Source organism: Muscardinus avellanarius (assembly GCF_963383645.1).
Source record: "Muscardinus avellanarius genome assembly, chromosome: 18".
Classification (NCBI taxonomy): domain Eukaryota; kingdom Metazoa; phylum Chordata; class Mammalia; order Rodentia; family Gliridae; genus Muscardinus; species Muscardinus avellanarius.
Genome location: NC_137804.1, coordinates 30,646,931 through 30,666,871, shown reverse-complemented (window position 1 = coordinate 30,666,871; position 19,941 = coordinate 30,646,931). Strand labels below are relative to the sequence as shown.

The window sequence follows — 19,941 nt, the reverse complement described above, 5'->3', positions numbered from 1 at the left end:
GCCAGCAATTCACAGGACAGGCTGCTGGGGTTGCCAGACAGCTCTCTGGCCTCGGCTTAAATAGCCCTGCCTGCTGCATTCCTAGCCCGGCCCACCACTGCAAGTAGTATCCTCCACCCCCTCCCCGTCCCCGTGATCTCTGGCTGGCCCGAGTCTCTGTATCCTCTGCCAGGACAGGGAGCAATAAAAGGCTGCAAGGACCAAGTCTCTTGCCCTCTGTCTACCATCCCCTATGGGGGGCTTCCAGGAAGGGCTTCTTGAATCAGTGGAAATGCAAACCCAGGCTCAGATAGGAATTGCAAAGCAGGAGGCCCCAGGCTGTCCCTCCCCCTCCCCCACCTCACCCCTGCCAGCAGCTCAGCTTTCCTGTAATCAGGGAGGTGGGTGTCGTTACCCCCACTTTCCAGGTAAGAAAACTGAGGTTACCAGTGACTTGGTGTCTCCTACCTTATGCTACACATCTCTGGAGCTGGGGGCAGACGTGGAGAGAGGCTGGGAGCCTAAAGCCCTGCCAAGAGAAGCCTCCAATGCCAAGCTCAGAGTATGGGGATATGGAACTGGTGAGGTGCCAGAGCCATGTCCAGAGCTTCTATCTCCCTAGGGGCAGCAATGTTCACTTTGGGCTTGAGTCAGGCATTCAACAAACAACTCCACAGAGTGCCACCTTCCTCACCCTCAGTTTGGATTACCACCTTCCTTTTCAAGGTCTCAGACTTCCCTGGTTTAGGGCTGTTTCCTCATTCCAACACTGTACTTTCTGGTCCCAGGGCTAGTCTGTCCCAACCCCCCTTGCTCTGACCTCTGGCAGGACCCCTTTGCTCTGCCTACACCTTTGCTCTGCCTACGCCTCTTACATCCTTTAGATCTGGAAGGGTGCCAGTTGAAGGATTCCCCTAGATCCCCCAGACCTGGAAGGGTGCCAGCTGGGAGGTCTGGGAAGGGAAGGTCTTGCCAGGGGGTTTGGGAAGGGAATTGATAATGGAGTCTCTAAAGGGTGGAATCAGGGGAAAGGGTCAATTGATAAAGATGACAGGTCCCTGCTACTGAACACTGCATGAATTAACCCATTTGATTCTCTAGGTGCAGTGTGTGACGGAGGAGACACCTCCAGTATCCAAGAGGTTAAGGACTCACTCAGAGCCGGGCGTGGAGGCGCATGCTTGCAATCCCAGTGCTTGGGAAGCTGAGACTGGAGGATCGCACAGGTTCGAAGCCAGCCTCAACTACTTAGTGAAGCTCTCAGCAACTTAGTGAGACCTTGTTTTCATATAAATTATAAAATAGGGCTGGGGGTGTAGCCTGGAGGTAGAAAGAGCCCCTGGGTTCCACCCCCCAAGTACCACACACACACACACACACACACACACACACACACACACACAAAAGGACTTGCTCAGGTCTCTAAGCAAGCTCTAAGCAACATCTCATTATTGCCTTCAACTTTCTCCTGTCCTATAAAAAACAGAGCCCTGCAGGACAGTTGAGGTGCAATTACTGCCCTCCTTTTGGGGAGGGAAGAGACTGAAGCCAAGTAGAGCAGTGCCTTGCTTTGGGTACTGGTGAGGCAGGGCAGAGGACCTGGGAACAGACGGAATTAAAGAAGGCCATCTGTATCACCTTCCGTGAGGTGGAGGAGGTGAGAGGCCAGTGGATGTCAGGATCAGGGCCCACCAGCCCACAAGATAACAAAGTTATGGATTGAAATTGTGCAAAAGATATTGGTTCCCCAAACCCAACTCTGATCAATCATAAAAGAGCAGATGGGGAACCTCAGTAAGGCTTAAAAGCCCACCTCTCAAGAGCTTCAGTGGTTACTCTCTTTCCAGGACCCTTTCCCCGTGAAGGAGAGGGAGTTGTTTTGGTCTTTTATCTCTCCCTCACTTAAACTTTCATATTTCTATACCCTTCGCTAGTCCTTGAACTTCATTCATTGAAATCCCTGGACAAGAACCCTGTAAGAAGAGATACTCTGCTTCACTGAGGAGGCCCAGGCCCTCCTTTCTCAAGGACCGAGGGGCGGAGACCAAGCAACCCCGGCCCAGACTCTCACATTTTCTCCAGCGCACTCAGGCAGGTACAGACCCTGTAGCTGAAGCGCGCGGACTGCGCATGCGTGTCCCCGGCCGTACTGTCGATCACTGTGAGAGGCGGGGCGAGGGCGGGGCCAAGATGGCGGCGCGGCGCGGGCGGGGGGCGGCGGGGGCCCGGGGGCGGTGGGACGCTGACCCCGCCCCCTCCTGCTGCCAGTCTGCGCCGGGCGGCGGCGGCGGCGGCGGAGCCCGGAACATGGCGGCGGCGGGGGCCCGCAGCTTCGGGCCTGAGCGGGAGGCTGAGCCGGCCAAGGAGGCGCGCGTCGTGGGCTCCGAGCTCGTGGACACTTACACGGTGTGGTGGAAGCGCGGGCCACGAAGCGGGGTGATGGCTGGAACCCGCAGTCCAGATGGAGGGTGGGGAGGGGCCTGGGCCCAGCGACCGGGAAGAGAGGGTAGAAGGGTCTGCGATTGTGAAGAGGGACGCCTCCCTCGGATGGGGTAGTCTGGGGAGGGCGCTGGGTCCTGCAAGTCCTGAAGAAGGGTTCTGGGGAGGGGCCCAGGGAATGGGCTTGAGAAAAAGGTACGCGATCTGAAAACGAGACCGGTGGAAGGGGATATGGAGATAAAGGAGACCTGGGGAGGATGATGTCTAGATGAGCCAGAGCCCCCTAGATCCTCCAGACCAGGAAGGGTGCCAGCTGGGAGTCCTTTATTGAGTGTCTGAGAAGGGAATTGGGGAGGGGATCTCTGATGGATGGAATCATCAGGGGAAAGGGTCAAGGGCCCAGCAGATTATGGAGGAGAGTGGGCAGGGTCCTGATCTGGAATTCCGGGATCACAGTTGAGATAATGCTCTGCGAATTGGGGGAAGGGGAGGTGGTCTCAGGCTCCTGAGAGTCCAGCAGAGATTTAAAAAAAAAACAAAAAAACGAGGGAGGGGTGGGACCCAGCCAAGGTAAATGAGGGTGTCTCAGGACTATAATGCAGGATCTACAGACTTTAGGGGGCTTGTGTGGCTTTGGTCTGTGGGGGCAAGATGGGGCAGCAAGCCACCCCCCCCATACACACATTTCTACGGAAGATAGTACAGAAAAGGGAGGTAGTTCCCAACTGCTGGAAGGCTGGAGGCCTTCAAATCTGGGTGGGGTTGGATGCCAGGCCTGTGAACCTGGTGGGTTGCCTGGCAGAAATTTGCTGGGGTGGGAGGGGGAGCTCATTGAGGATCTCCCAGCATCCTTTCCTTTGTTCCCAGGAGGGTGGAGAGTGGATGAGGGCCTTGGCCCAATTTACACCTCACCCCTTTGGCTCCCCCCTAAGCCCCCTCCTATGGGCCATTTCTCTGGCTCTTTTTCTTTGTGGGGGGAGAGGAGGCAGGGGAAGAAAACCTTCAGGATGGAATACAGACTGGGGGCGGATCCTGGAGCAACAGGCTGGCCCTGGCAAAATGGCTGCTTCTCAGGGCTAGATGCTTCAACAGAGTTGACCATTTTCTCCTCCCCCTTCCCTGCTGCAGAGAGGGGCTGGACATTAGGAACATGGGGATGAGGTCTCTGAGCTGGCCGTAACCCATTGGCTGCAATCAGCTGGAAGGTCATCTATAAAAAGCTCTCCAATATTCAGGGCTTTGTCCCTCTTCCAAGGGAGGTACACACCTCCTTTTAGGGCTAATTGCCCATCACTGCCTCATACAGAAGCTTCTGTATGAGGGGAGAAGGTGGTGATCCAGACTGGCCCCTACAGCATCGTTGTCCCTGGAGTGTGCGGGTTGGATGTTATTAACCTTCCTGCCCTTTGTTAGGTATCAGGCCCTGTACAAAGCATTATACGGGATCTTTAAACCTGCCAAGCCAGGTGTGGTGGCCACACCTGTAATCCCAATACTTGGGAGGCTAAGACAGGTTGATCTCAGGCTTGAGGACAGCCTCAGTAAGTAGTGAGAGTCTCATCAACCTAGTGTGAACCTGTTCCAAAATAAAAAATTGAGGCCAGGCGTGGTGGCACATGCTTGTAATCCCAGCACTTTGGAGTCTGAGACAGGAGGGTTGTGCAGGTTTGAAGCTAGCCTCAGCTACTTAGTGAGGCTCTCAGCAACTTAGTGAGACCCTGTTTCCAAATAAAATATAAAATAGATCTGGGGATATAGCCCGGAGGTAGAAAGCCCCTGGGTTCCATCCCAGTACCACAAAAAAAAAAAAAAAAAAAAAAAATTTGGGTAGGGAAGTAGCTCGGAGGTAGAAAACTCCTGGGCTCAATCCCCAGTAAAACACACATATGCGCATACACACACACACCTGTCTTTTTTTTTGTGTGTGTGGTACTGGGGATGGAACCCAGGGACACTCTACCTCCGAGCTACACCCCCAGCTGTATTTTTTATTCTTTATTTTGAAACCAGTTCTCACTGAGTTGCAAAGGGCCTCCTCACTAAGTAGCTGAGGCTATCCTTGAACCGCGATCCTCTGGTCTCAGCCTCCCAAATGCTGGGATTACAAGTGTGCGCCACTACACCCGGCTCATACTTGTCATATTTTAAGACAGAGAGACTGAGGCTCAGAGAGAGTTTAGGCTCCCAATCACTTAAGGGATACACAGGCCACAGGAAATGGCAGGATAGGTTTGAACCCGGGTCTTAACTGTATCACCTCCTTTTAGGGCTAATTGCCCATCACTGCCTCATACAGAAGCTTCTTGCTGTCTTAACTTCTGATTCAGCAACAGAAGTCACAGCCATGATCAAGTTGAAGTGTTGAAGAAGAATTTGCTTATAGGATGTAGTCAGGGTACCTGGAAAGAGGTACAGCAGAAAAGCTGATCCTACCAGACTCATAGTTGGGTTTTGAATTATCTATATATAGGAGGTTAAAACCTGCCAGGTGTGGTGGCACATGCTTGTAATCCCAGCATTCCGGAGGCTGAGACCAGAGGATCTTGGTTTGCAGACAGCCTTAGTTACTTAGGCCCTCCGCATCTTAGTGAGACCCTGTTTCAAAATAAAGAATAAAAAATAGGGCAGGGGGTATAGCTCGGAGGTCGATTGCTCCTGAATTCCATTCCCAAACCCACACACAAAAAAAGAAAAACCTAAGGAGGTTCTCGGCTGTGGAAGAGTCACCTTTTCCTCTTCTCACTGCTAGTTGAAGCCACTAGTTTGCCTGTGCACCTCCCAGACCTAACACTGGGCCTGTGGAGAAAAAAGAGAGGACCACCTGGTGCTCGCCAAGGGTGAAGTATAGAGAATAGTGGGTGAGGATGCCCATTGATAGCTGGTTCCCCTTGCCACAAGGACTGTCATTTTTCCCTTCTAGGTTTATATCATCCAGGTCACTGATGGCAGCCATGAGTGGACAGTTAAGCACCGCTACAGTGACTTCCATGACCTGCATGAAAAGGTAACCTTTAGGCAGTGGGAGTCTGAGTTCCAGGGTTGGGGCTTTGGGGCTACAATTGTGCCCATTGTGCCACATCATAGTTTTAGAGCAGAACCAGCTTCATGTCTATAGTTTGCTTTTTTAATAAAGCAGTTTATTAATGTAACTGACAAAAGAACTGGTGGATCTTAGGAGTTCAACCCCAGTATGAGACAGTCTCTAAAAAACCTATTTGAATTTTGGATATGACAGTTTCCTGGAGAGGGACCAGGTTTAAACTTGTTCCTCCTAACTTAACTATTCTAGAGCCTGTACTTACTTTTTTTTTTTTTTTTTTGTCCTGAGTATTGAACCGAGAGGCATTCTACCTCAAGTTATATCCCCAAACAGATTTTATTTCTTATTTGGAAACAGGCTTTCACTCAGCTGTGGAGCACCTCGCTGATTTACCAGGGCTAACTTCAAACCTGTGAACCACCTGTCTCAGGCCCCCAAGCACTAGGATTTCAAGTGTGTGCCACCATGCCTGGCCCAAAGCTCATATTTTAACGTTTGGCTCTGATTCCATTTCTCACTGCTTTGGAGAGAGCTGCCTTTCTCTGGGCCATTTGTAGTGAGAGCGTTCAAGACATCACAGTGCCTCAATTGGTTTTTATCCTGGTTTGAAAAAGATGGCAGTTTAGAAGCCTAGAGGTGTCTGCCGGGCGTGGTGGCACACGTTTGTAATCCCCGCGCTTGGGAGGCTGAGACAGGAGGATCGCACGGGTTCAAAGCCAGCCTCAGCTATTTAGTGAGGCTTTCAGCAACTTAGTGAGACCCTGTTTCCAAATAAAATATAAAAAAGGTCTGGGAGTATGGCCTGGAGGTAGAAAGCCTCTGGGTTCCACCCCCAGTACCACCAAAAAAAAAAAAATAAATAAATAAATAAATAAGATAAAAAAAAAAAAAAGAAGCCTAGAGGTGTTGCTTTTCTTAGTGTGTCCTGAAGTCTTCAGATAAAATTCCTCATCTGGAATTTATTGGTATTTCTAATACTGACTAGATTTGAAGAAGCCAAATCCTAGGTACACTAGTTGGGTCACTGATCCTATACTGTGGCCAGGAAGGGCTGTAGAAGTTGTGGCAAGTGTCTGCCCTCTGCTGCTTGCCTTGCTCTTACATAAGCACAGAGCTTCTTGATATGTGGTTGATAATGCTTATATTTTCTTACAGCTTGTTGCAGAGAAAAAAATCGACAAAAGTCTACTTCCACCTAAAAAGATAATTGGAAAAAATTCAAGAAGCTTAGTGGAAAAGAGAGAGAAGGACCTAGAGGTGTACCTGCAGGCTCTGCTGGCGGCCTTCCCTGGCGTGGCCCCCAGGGTGCTGGCCCACTTCTTGCACTTTCACTTCTACGTAAGTTCCTCACCTTTGCCTGCAAACCTGAAGCTCAAGGCAGCAAAACAATGCAGACCTCAGCTTTGGAGAGGGGTAGGTGGAGTTGACTCCAGGGTTAAAAGGTGGAGGTCATTTCCCTGGATAGAGATGGAGTAAAGTAGAATTGTGTTCTTTTGCAGATTTGCCTTAAATTAAAATAATGTGGCTCAGAGAGGTGTGTGTTTTTGTTTTTGTTTTTAGCCACAAGACTTTTTTTGTTTTTTTAATTGGTGGGGACCGAACCCAGGGGCGCTCTACCACTAAGCTACACTTGGGCACTCTACCACTGAGCTACATCCTCAGCCTTTTTTTTTTTTTTTTTTTTTTTTTTTTTGTGTGTGTGTGTGTGTGTGTGTGTGTGTGTGTGTGTGGTACTGGGGATAGAACCCAGGGGCATTCTACCTCTGAGCTATATCCCCAGCCCTAGTTTTTATTCTTTACTTTGTTTGAAATAGGGTCTCATTGAGTTGCAGAGGGCCTAAGTAGCTGAGGCTGTCCTTGAACACGGATCCTCCTGTCTCAGCCTCCCAAATGCTGGGATTACAAGCGTGCTACCACACACAGCTTAGTTTTTGTTTTTTTTTAAATTTTTTTTATTTCTGAGACATAATCTTGCTGAGTTGCTCAAGATAGGTCTTCCTATATCAGCATCCCAGGTACTGGGATTACAGGCTTGTGCCACTGTCCCTGGTCTTCAGCCCATTTTATTTTGAGACAGGATCTCATTAAATTGCCCAGTCCAGCCTTGAATTTGCAGTCCTCCTGCCTCAGTCTCATGGGCATGTGCCACCTACTCAGCTACCATGAGACATTTTGTTTAACAGGAATGACTTTTGGGTGTTTAAACTAGGTTTCCATCCAGATGGGTGAAGATGAGTTAGAGGCAGCCAGCACCTGGCATACACTATTGTTGTTGTTGGTTCATAGCTCCAGACAATCTGTGATGATAGAATATTGTTGTTATCTCGGAGCACATCATCAGGGCCTGCATGCCAGGGTGCTGAGGCTAAGGGTACACACCCTCCTCTACTGGAGAGTATGTTGTAGAGCAGCCATGCTTTCCCTTCTGATAGAGGAATAATCATGAGCTACAGAATAAGTTAATCAGACTTCATTACGGACAGTCTGTCAGTGTGAGACAAAAACTTTAAAAACAGCTATTTGAGAGGGTGAGATAGTAGGATCATGGTTCAAGGACAGCCTCAGATACTTAGTAAGGCCCTTTGCAACTCAATGAGACCCTGTTTCAAAATAAAGACTGAAAAATAGGGCTGGGGGTGTAGCTTGGAGGTAGAATGCCCTTGGGTTCCACCCCCAGTACAAAAAAATGAAAACAGCTAATAGTTCTACTTCTGGGATTTTTTTTTTTTTTTCCCAGATCTGGGAATGGAAACCAGAGGCATTTGACCTCCGAGCTACACCCCCTGCCCAATTTTTTATTCTTTATTTTGAAACAGGGTCTCACTGAGTTGCAAAGGGCCTTACTGAGTAGCTGAGGCTGTCTGTGAACCGCGATCCTCTGGGTCTCAGCCTCCCAAATGCTGGGATTACAAACGTGTGCCACCACACTGGGCTTACTTCTGAGAATTTATTCTAAAGAAAAATCAGGCAGCTGCAAAAAGAATATGTGAACAAATGTAGTCATTCCAGAATTTGTAGCACAAAACTGAACACAACTCAAAAGTCTAAAGGAAAGAGGTTAAAAGGAAACCAAAAGCCAGGCGTGGTGGCGCACACTTGTAATCCCTGTGCTTGGGAGGCGGAGACAGGAGGATCACGCAGGTTCGAAGCCAGCCATGCTGGCTTAAGAGACCCTGTTTCCAAATAAAAATATTAAAAAAAATAGGTGTCTGGGAGTGTAGCCTGGAGGTAGAAGGGTTTCCAGGAACCCCAGTACCACCAGAAAAAAAAAAAAAGGAAACCAATAGGGACAGGATGCAGCTGGATTGTGCACTATGATGGTAGCTGTGCCTTTGTTGACATGGGAAATAAGTATGTCATATAAAAAAGAATAGGTCATAAAACAGTGGAAACTTAGGCTTTATTTTTATTTATTTATTTATTTATTCATTTATTTTCATAGTGGTGATGGTGGTGCTGGGATTAAACCCAGGGCCTCATGCATACTAAGCAAGCACTCTACCACTCAGCTATATCCCTGGTCCTTTTTACTTTATTTTTAGATATACTCTACCTATGTTGTCCAGGCTGGAACTTGTCATCTTCCTGTCTCAGCCTCCTGAGTAGTTGGGATTATAGGCGGCATGCACCATCTCACCTGGCTCTAGGATTCTTTTTTTTTTTTTTTTTTCCCGGTACTGGAGATAGAACCCAGGGGCATTCTACCTCTGAGCTATACCCTCAGCCTCTATTTTTTTATTTTATTTTGTTTTGGGTGGTACTGGGGTTCCTGGAAGCCCTTCTACCTCTGGGCTATACTCCCAGACCTATTTTTACATTTTTATTTGGAAACAGGGTCTCCTAAGCCAGCATGCACAGCTGGCTTCAAACCTGCGTGATTCTCCTGTCTCTGCCTCCCAAGCGCGGGGATTACAAGCGTGCGCCACCACGCCCAGCTATTTTTTAGTCTTTTTTTTTTTTGAAATAGGGTCTCACTGAATTGTGAAGAGCTCACTAAGTAGTTGAGGCTTTCTGTGAACTGCGATCCTTCAGTCTCAGCCTCCCAAATGCTGGGATTACAAGCGTGTGCCACCATGTCCGGCTAGGATTCTATTTTTATGACAAAAAATTTTATATGAATATAGTTGTCCAGAAAATTCTAAGTTATACATCAAAATGTTAGGAGCCCTTTTCTCTGGATGACAGATTTTCAGGTAACTTATATTTAATTATTTTTCCCCTTAAATGATGAAGATAGGATAGAATCCACTGCCTTTTAAGTCTCACCTTATAGGAAGGTATGTATAGGCCATAGTTGTAAAAGCCTAGCCAGGATTGAATACAACTTTCTTAAAGACATTGCAGAAGTAGACAGCTGAATGTTTCTTGGGCATTAAGTAGAGCTTGAAGATGTGAAACTCGGTGATGGTTCTAACCTTGGGCCCCTGAGCTAGGTAAGGCTGTGTGGAAAAGGATGGTATTTACAGCTGGGGTATATCTGTGTGCTTTGGATTTTTTTTTTTTTTTTTTTTTTCAGTACTAGGGATGGAACCCAGGGCATTCTACCTCTTGAGCTATACCCCCAACCATATTTTTTGTTCTTTACTTTGAAACAGGGTCTCACTGAGTTGCAGAGGGCCTCACTAGCTAAGGCTGTTCACGAACCATGATCCTCCTGTCTCAGCCTCCCAAATGCTGGGATTACAAATGTGTGCCACCATATTCAGCTTTGCTTTGGATTTTATTTAACATATACCAGCAGTATACGTGGTTAACACTTTCATATTGTAAGCATTTTTGATTATAACAAAAAGGGCTGGGGATATAGCTCAGAGGGAGAATGCCCCTGGGTTAAATCTCTAGTACTCCAAAACAAAGGTCCTGTCATTAGATAAAGCCAGGGTTTCGTTTCTCAGACGTGAATAATTCTGGATAATTCTTCACAGTGAAGAGCTGTCCTGTGCGTTGTTCAGCAGCATTCCTGGCCTCTCCCACTGTGTGCCAGTAAAACTTAACACTGCTAAACAATGCATAGAAGATGTCCTATGGCAATTAAAAATTTCTCCAGACATTGCCCAGTGTTCCCTGGGGAGCAAAATCAACACCCAGTTGAGAACTACAGGATTGGGTCTTCATTTAAGCTTGAGCAAACAGGGTTTTAATAGCATGGTCAGCCTTTTCTCGCTATCTTGGACTCTCTCAGAAATGTTTTTCAACCTTTGTATCATCAGTGTCTTCTCTGGAGTTGTTCCAGATGTGTTCTGCCTCTTGTTTTGCAGGTTTCGGGAGGGGTGGACAAGAGAACCCTATTTGGCTGCCCTGTAGGTTGCTTTTCTTTTTTTCTTTTTTTCTTTTTTCTTTTCTTTTCTTTTTTTTTTTTTCTTTTTTCTTTTTTTTTTTTTTTTTTGCAGTACTGGAGATGGAACCCAAGGCATTACCTCCGAGCTATACCCCCAGCTCTATTTTTTATTCTTTTTTTGAAACAGGGTCTCCCTAAAGTTGCAAAGGGCCTCACTAAGTAACTGAGGCTGTCCTCAAACCTCAATCCTCCTGTCTCTCAGCCTTCCAAATGCTGGGATTATAAGTAGACGCCACCACGCCCGTCTTTTGTAGATTACATTTTAATCAAGATATAATTTGCAAACCATAAACTTCACTCTTTCAAAGTATACACTTGAGTTTAGTACGTTCACAGTTGTACAAATGAATGTATGTGGGAAAAAAACACAGTATACATAGGGTTTGGTACTGTCTGCAGCTTCAGACATCCACAAGGGGTCTTGGGATGTACCCCCACGGGTAAGGCGTGAATGCTGTACCACATTGTCTACCCATTCATCAGTTGAGGGACATTTGGGTTGTTTCAACTTTTTGGCTCTAATGAGTAAGGATGCTGTGAAATTCTGTGCACAGCATTCCTCCTTTATCCATGGGGAATACATTCCAAGAGATCCAGTGGATGCCTAAAAGCAGGGATAGTACTGAGCCTTCCTACATATACTGTGGGGTTTTTTTAGTGTTTTTTGTTGGTTGGTTGGTTGGTTGGTACTGGAAGTTGAACCCAGAGACATCCAAGCTACAGCCATACCCCTTTTTATTTATTATTATTTTGAAACAGATCTTGCTAAATTGTTGAGGGACCTTGCTAAATTGCTGAGGCTGGCTTTGATTCTCCTGTCTCAGCCTCCCAAGTACTAGAATTATAGGTATACACTATCATGCCCAGCTATTTTTTTTTTCTATACGTAAGTACAGACACTTAATTGGCTTTTTCATCTGAACTAAGCACTTAATCATGTATTCTAGCCCTAAGTTTGGCGATTTGAGGTGCAACAGCAAAACTAGCAGGATTTCTTTTTTCTTCTTCCCAATTTCCTATGTAGACAACTTATTCCTAACTATAGATTTTAGCAGCCTTAGCATATGATTTGTTTCTTTTTTTTCTTTTTTCTTTTTTTTTTTTTGGTGGTACTGGGGTTCCTGGAAGCCCTTCTACCTCCGGGCTACACTCCCAGACCTATTTTTGCATTTTTATTTGGAAACAGGGTCTCCTAAGCCAGCGCGTGTGGCTGGCTTCAAACCTGCGCGATCCTCCTGTCTCTGCCTCCCAAGTGCGGGGATTACAAGCGTGCGCCACCACGCCCGGCTATATGATTTGTTTCTTTCCTTGAGTTTAAAACATTCACCTTTTCACTTAAGGAAGCACTTCATAGCTTTTCTTTGGCATGCCAGCATCACTTAAATAAAATAAGGGTGACTGGAACACAGCACCTCAGTACTGTGACTACTGTGATCGCTGCTAAATGGCTTGTTGGCTACAAAGTGATGCGTATATAGTGTGACTATGCTGTACAAAAGGCTGACTCATGTTCCAGCGGGGACAGTGTGGGGCCACATGAAATCTCTTCATGAGACTTAGAATGGCATGCAGTTTAAAACTTAAAATTATTTATTTCTGGAATTTTTAAAAATAATTTTAGACTGCAGTCTACTGTAAGTGACTGAAACCACAGAAAATGAAACTGTAGATAAGGGGGGGCTACTGTATAAGTTTTTGTGTGAACTTAGGTTTTCACATATTTTTTATTTTATTTTAAAACAAGGTCTTAAAGCCGGGCCTGGTGGTGCACACTTATAATCCTAGTACTTAGGAAGCTGAGACAGGAGAATCACACAGGTTTGAAGCTAGCCTCAGCTATTTAGTGAGGCTCTCAGCAGCTTAGACCCTATTTCCAAATAAAATATGAAGTAGGTCTGGGAGTATAACCCGAAGGTAGAAAGCCCCTGGGTTCCATTCCTAATATGACAAAAAATAAAAAATAAAAATTTAAAAATAAATAAAACAGGGTCTTAGGTGAGTATTGTGGTACGCGCTTGTAATCCCAGCATTTGGGAGGCTGAGACAGGAGGATCGTTAATGAGGCCCTTTGCAACTCAGTGGGATCCTGTTTCAAAATAAAAGAATAAAAAATAGGGCTAGGGGTGTAGCTCAGAGATAGAATGTCCCTGGGTTTCATCCCTAGTACTGTCCCTGCCCCCCCCAAAAAAGGTCTTGCTGAGTGTGGTGGTGCATGCTTGTAAACCCAGCATTTGGGAGGCTGAGACAGGAAGCTTATGGTTCGCAGATAGCCTCAGTTACTTAGTGAGGCCCTCCGCAATTTAGTGAGACCCTGTTTCAAAATAAATAATAAAAAATAGGGTTGAGGATGTAGCTCGGCGGTAGAATGCCCCTGGGTTCAATCCCCAGTACCAAAAAAAAAAAAAAAAAAAAAAGGTCTGGCTAAATTGCTTATGCTGATCCTCCCAAGTACTGGGATTATAGGTTTGTGCCACTATGCCTGGCAGGGTTTTTTGTTCTGTTTTGTTTTTGTGGTACCAGGGATGGAACCCAGTGGCATTCTACCTCTGAGCTATACCCCCAGCCCTATTTTTTATTCTTTACTTTGAAGTAGGGTGTCACTGAGTTGCAAAGGGCCTCGCTAAGTAGTTGAGGCTGTCGCGAACCACAATCCTCCTGTCTCAACCTCCCAAATGCTGGGATTACAAGTGTGCGCCACCATGCCCGGCTGCCTGGCAGTTTTTCAGTTGTGATTTTCAATTTATCTATTTTTTCTTTGGTTACTTGTGTTTTTGGTGTCATGTCTGAGAAATGCCTATTTCAAGATCAAAACAAAACTATTTTCTTCTAGAGATTTTAGTTTTAGCTGTTATATTCAGGTCTCTGGTTCATTCTGAGTTAATTTTTTGTGTATGATGTGAGGTAAGGATCCAACTTAATGCTTTTGTGGTGTGGTTTGGTTTAGTTTGCTTTTTGGTTTTGTTGATTTGCAGTACTAGGAATTAAACCCAGTTATTCTATATCCTTGACTGACTTATTTATTTATTTATTTATTTATTTATTTGGTGGTACTGGGGTTCCTGGAAACCCTTCTACCTCTGGGCTACACTCCCAGACCTATTTTTTATATTTTTTTATTTGGAAACAGGGTCTCCTAAGCCAGCAAGGCTAGCTTCGAACCTGCATGATCCTCCTGTCTCCTCCTCCCAAGTGTGGAGATTACAAGCGTGCGCCACCACGCCCGGCTATTTTTATTTTGAGACAAGTTCTCCCTAAATTGCTAAGGCTGATGTCAAACTTGCGACCCTCCTGCTCAGCCTCCCACGAAGCTGGGATTACAATTGCCAGCATGGTATGGATTTTAATGATAAGGAGCTCCTGGATCATCACCCTCTAGCTTATAGTGACTGAAGTACAGAAAAGCTAAATGATTGGCTTGGAATAAATTACTGGGAAGGAGCTGTATTGGAAGAAAAACTCAGTTCTACTATCTTGAAGTCCACTGTTAGGTACCTGCCTAGAGATCTCTTTTAGTGGCTGCAGGTGCCTGTACAGTGAAGGTTTAAGGCTTAGAAAAGAGGTGGGCTCAGAGTCAGATGTGTTTTGGGATACACTTGGTTTTGGGGCTCTGTGCACAAACATATGCAGTCAGAATGTAAGCCATGGATCTATAGCCTTATTAGTCTATGACGTGCTTCTGTGGAGCTTACATCTCTCCTCACCCCAGGGTATTTTTCAGTGGTAAGTGCTTACCTACCATCTAGCCTTTACTGAGCTGTCCTGGTAAGGGAAGAAAGATGATACTTATGTTATTTTCTTCTTTTAAAACTACATCATAGCCGGGCGTGGTGGTCCACGCTTGTAATCCCCATGCTTGTAATCCCTGCACTTGGAAGGCAGAGACAGGAGGATCGCGCTGGTTCGAAGCCAGCGAGCTGGCTTAAGAGAACCTGTTTCCAAATAAAAAGTATAAAATAGGTCTGGGAGTGTAGCCCAGAGGTAGAAGGGCTTCCAGGAACCTCAGTACCACACACACACACACACACACACACACACACACACACACACACACACACACACACACCCTACATCATAGCTGGGCGTGGTGATCCACGCTTGTAATCTCAGCATTTGGGAGGCTGGGACCATGGTTCGCAGACAGCCTCATATACTTAGTGAGGCCCTCCGCAACTTAGTGAGACCCTGTTTCAAATTAAAGAATAAAAAATAGGGCAGGGGTGTAGCTTGGAGGTTGAATGCCTCTGGGTTCCATCACCAGACCCAATAAATAAATAAATAAATAAATAAATAAATAAATAAATACCACATTATAAGGCCAGGATGTAACTTAGTGGCAAAGCATTTGCCTTGCAAAGTGCACCATCCTGAATTTGATCCCCAGTTTCAAAAAAAAAATTACACTAAGAAGGGGGGACACTTTGATAGAATAAAAATATTTTTCAAAATTTGAAGAGGCTATAGCCTGGCATGTGGCACTGTAGTCCATGTACTTGGGAGGCTGAGAAGGGGAAGGCAGGTTTGAGGCCAGCCTTGCCAAGAGCCTATTTCAGAATTAAAAACTAGAGGGCTAAGAATGTAGCTGAGAAGGCAGGCATTGTGGTGCATGCTTGTAATCCCCACACTTGAGATGTGGAGACAGGAGGATCATGCAGGTTTGAACAGGGTCTCTTAAGCCGCACTGGCTTAAGAGACCCTGTTTCCAAATAAAAAAGTATAAAAATAGGTCTGGGAGTGTAGCCCAGAGGTAGAAGGGTTTCCAGGAACCCCAGTATCACACATACACAAAAAAGAATGATCTCCCTTATTTTTGTACTTTAAGCTGCAAGAACTGAAAATGTTAATGACAGAAGATTTTTTTCAGTGTAGTCTTGGAACATTCTTGGTTAAGGTGTAGGTTTGAATCCCTAAGTAGGAAATTGTGTGCTTGACTCCTACTAGCATGCCTTGTCACCAACATAAAATAAAAGCTAGACAGGAGCCCTGCCTTTATCACATAATGAGTCCAAATCACACTTGGGTGATGGCCTCAGAGACACATAATAGATTCCCTGGTTAATGCCCCACTGACAGCACAGTGCCCTAGCATGAGCCAAGCAGAATTGTCATGGACTGTTCAAGGGTATTCATTGAGTGCAGTCATATGTGTTTTGGAGTACACTTGGTTTTGGAGTTCTGCGCACAGACATGTTCAGTTAGAATGTAAGCCATGGAGCTGTAGCCTTAATAGTCTATGACGTGCTTCTCTGGAGCTCAAAACTCTGCTCACCTCAGGGTATAACTCAGTGGTAAGCGCTTGCCTAGCATCCAGAAGGCCCCAGGTATGATTCCTAGCACCACAAGAGAGGAGAAAGATAAAACTATCTCTACCCAAGGCTGCATTCTAACCCACTGTGGTTGGCAGTGGTGTAGCTGATCAGTGAGTTTATAACACATTTGGGTGGATGAGTGTTTTATTATGGTTGTTTTGATTTTTCTGTGGTACTGGGATTAAAGCCAGGTGAGTTATACCTCTGAGCTACACTCTCAGCTCTTTATTCTTTGTTTTGAAGCAGGGTCTCCCTATGTTGTTAAGGCCTTTCTTGATAAGACTCCCAGGTACTGGGATTACAGGTGTGTGCCACCACGTTCACCTTATTAAAGTTTTTTTGGTTATTTGTTGTTATTGTTGTACTGGGGATTGAACCCAGGGGCATTCTACCTCCGAGCTATACTCCCTAGCCCTATTTTTTATATTTTGAAACATGGTCTCACTAAGCTGTGGAGGGCCTAAGTAGCTGAGGCTGGCCACAAACCTGCAATCCTCCTGTCTCAGCCTCCCAGGTACTGGAATTACAAGTGTATATCACCACACCCAGCTTATTAATGTCTTTTTAATTGAAAAAACTTTTTTGGGGGGTACTGGGGATTGAGCATTCTATCTCTAAGCTACACCCCAGCCCTTTTTATATTTTGTTTTGAAACAGGGTCTTGTTAATTCTCACTAAGCTGCTGAGGCTGGCCTTGAACCCGTGATCCTCCTGCCTCAGCTTCTCAAGTATTGAGATTATAGGTGTGTGCCACCAGTTTAGCTGAAATTTTTATTGAGGTATAAAAAAATGCCTTTTTATTTATTATTATTTTTTAATTTATTTATTTATTTATTTATTTTTTGCAGTACTAGGGATGGAACACAGGGACATTCTACCTCTGAGTGACACCCCTAGCCCTATTTTTTATTCTTTATTTTGGAACAGTCTCGATGAGTTCCAGAGGACCTCACTAAGTAGCCGAAGCTGGCCACTAACCATGATCCTCCTGTCTCAGCCTCCCAAATGCTGGGATTACAAGCATATGGCCACCGTCCCTGGCTAAGAATATCTTTTTTTTTTTTTTCTTTTCTTTTTTGCAGTACTAGGGATGGAACCCAAAGGCATTCTTCCTCTGAGCTACACCCCTAGCCCTATTTTTTATTCTTTATTTTGAAACAGGGTCTCACTGAGTTGTAAAGGGCCTAAGTAGCTGAGGCTGTCCGCAGACCATGATCCTCCTCTCTCAGCCTCCCAAATGATGGAATTACAAGCATGTGCCACCACACCTGGCTTAAGAATATCTTTTTAAAAAGTGCTCTTTACTGCAGACATTCATGTTACCCTAAAGCACCTCAAATCCCTTCCTCACAAACTGAGTTAGGTATGTGGAGAGCCACTTGTCCCACAGGTGCATTCCTCAGGAGTATTGGCAATAGCTAGAGGGGCTGCTAAGGACCCTTCCTTTTCCTGGCCTGAAGAGAAAGATAGATGGCTCAAAGTGAAAGCTTGCTCTTGGTCCTCACTGTCTCTCAGCTCTCTTTGTCTTCTGGAAATGCCATCCTTGTCTCCTTACACAGGTTCTTTTCCTGTGTTCTTTCTGAGCTGATGCCAGCTACCTGAAGACATGTGTTATAGAAGGTGTGGATTGTTCAGAACTGATGAAGCAGGTCGCTCTCTTCCCTTGAGGGATCTCTTGGAGTCTCTGAACATGCCCAGTGCCTGAGAGGCCTCAGAGCTCCTGTTGGGGAATTGAGATGGGAGCTCTCAGAACCGGGTGACCCAACTGTAAGAAGGATTTGTAGACAAGACTTGGTTTTCAAGCTGTTGTACCATGCTCTTGGGTTTTTTTGTTTTTGTTTTTCCACTAAACCTAGGAATTGATCCTAAGGGCACTTTACCACTGAGCTACATCCTTAGTCCCTTTAATTCTTATTTCAAAGCAGGGTCTCACTAAATTGCCCATACTGGCCTCAGACTTGGAATCTTCCTGACTCAGCCTCTTGAGCCACCGCTATTACAGCCATGGACCCAGCCCATTCCATGCTCTTTCTAATCTTCAGGGTCTTCACAGCTGTCAAGAAAAAATGTGACTGAGTTTAAGAGGTTGCAGGAGACTGAGGTCTAACTTCAGCGTGAACCTGCAGCCTCTCCTGTCACTCCTAACTGGAGCCTTGTCCTCTGTTGGCCCGTTCACATCCAGCTGTGCGGACTCCTGCCAGACCCCTACTCTCTTAATACTGGGCTATGTTGGTTTATTTGTCCCTTTGGCTTTTTATCCACTGGGGAATAGGGTGGGAGAGAAGTGATTCTCACATTATATATAAATTGAATTTCAAGCAGATTAAATAAATAAACAATTAAAAAACATTCTATAAGGGACCAAAAGAAGATTAGAAATCCTTATACTCTTGGGGTGGGGGGAAAGGCCCCAGAGCTACAAAGGAAAAAAATTACAAACTTCTTAGCTGGGCATAGTGGTACACAGCTATAATCCTAGTACTTAGGAGGCTGAGAGAAGAGAATTGCAAGTTTGCAGCCAACCTTAGCAACATAGCAAGCGCTTTACAACTTAGCAAGACCCTTTTTCAAAATAAAAAACAATAAGCCAGACGTGGTGTCACACGCTTTTAATCCCAGCTTTTGGAAGGATGAAACGGGGATTGAGGTTCACAGTCAGCCTCAGCTACTTAGTGAAGCCCTCTGCAACTCAGTGAGACCCTGTTTCAAAATAAAGAATAAAAAAATAGGTCAGGCATGGTGGCGCACTTTTGTAATTCCCGCGCTTAGGAGGCTGAGACAGGAGGATCGCACAGGTTCGAAGCCAGCCTCAGATACTTAGTGAGGCTCTCAGCAACTTAGTGAGACCCTGTTTCCAAATAAAGTATAAAATAGATCTGGAGGTATAGCCCAGAATAGAAAAGCCCTTGGGTTCCACCCCCAGTACCACCAAAAAAATTAAATAAATAAATAGAATAAAAAATAGGGCTGGGGGTGTAGCTCGGAGATAGAATGCCCCGTGTTCCATCCTCAGTACCACAAAAAAATAAAAAACAGTAGAGCTGGGGGTGTAGCTCAGAGGTAGAATGTCCCTGAGTTCAATCCCCAGTACCACAAAAAAATAAATAAATAAAAATCTTCCTAGTCAAAATTACTTTGAACAAAAGTTAAAAGCATACACAGGCTGGGAGGAAATGAAATAAATTGCTATTAAAGTAGCCATGACATATAAAAGATAATAAGAAAGAAACAAACAACCAGGTAGAAAAACAGGAAAAGGACTCTGCTGTAGCCTGGGACCTTTTAAATCTCATAAACACATGAACTGCATGTCCTGATGGCGGTGCTGTTCAGTGAGTTACAAGGGTGATTGTGCAGCCCCCATCTGGACCTGTTTACAGAAAGGCCTGTTAGCTGCCATCTGTCAGCTGGTTAAAATTCTTACCTGTGGGATGTACAAGTCTGGAGCTCAGGGCTTGGGGGAGCCCTGCCAATCTGTTACCAACTGAAGTGCTCATGCAGTCAGTTGTGTGCCAAGAGGCCAAGGCCAAGGACTTGAGTGTGGCTTTAGTAGTTTCTAAGTCATTTAAATTGGAGGGTCATAGCACTTCTCTACCTATGTCTGCTCATCTGTGAACAGGGCTCAAGGTCTCAGCTTCTTTCTGTAGGGTATGAGGAGAATTAATTGAGCCAGTACCTACCAGGCACTCAGACATTGTCCAGCCTGAATTGGAGCCCAGCTTGTTACTTTTAGCATAACTGAAGGCTTCCGCCACCACTTCTTCATCACATCCTTTGAAAAAGAAAAGCTTCTCATCATTACTACACCTCTTGCAGGAACTCCAGAGCCCTCGCTCTTA

At 45.5% G+C, this 19,941-nt stretch overlaps 1 protein-coding gene across 2 annotated transcripts in view; it reads left to right on the top strand.

Annotated features, from left to right (window-relative positions):
• Positions 1-2,286: 2,286 nt before the first annotated feature.
• NISCH (nischarin) overlaps positions 2,287-19,941 on the top strand; it is a gene marked incomplete at both ends in the record, with an annotated part of 41,812 nt that continues 24,157 nt past the window's right edge. For both annotated transcript variants that reach the window (XM_080715278.1, XM_080715277.1), the window contains 3 exons: positions 2,287-2,385; positions 5,339-5,422; positions 6,614-6,796. In XM_080715278.1, the coding sequence (XP_080571404.1) occupies positions 2,287-2,385; positions 5,339-5,422; positions 6,614-6,796 (366 nt within the window). The remainder of the gene's footprint in view (positions 2,386-5,338; positions 5,423-6,613; positions 6,797-19,941) is intronic.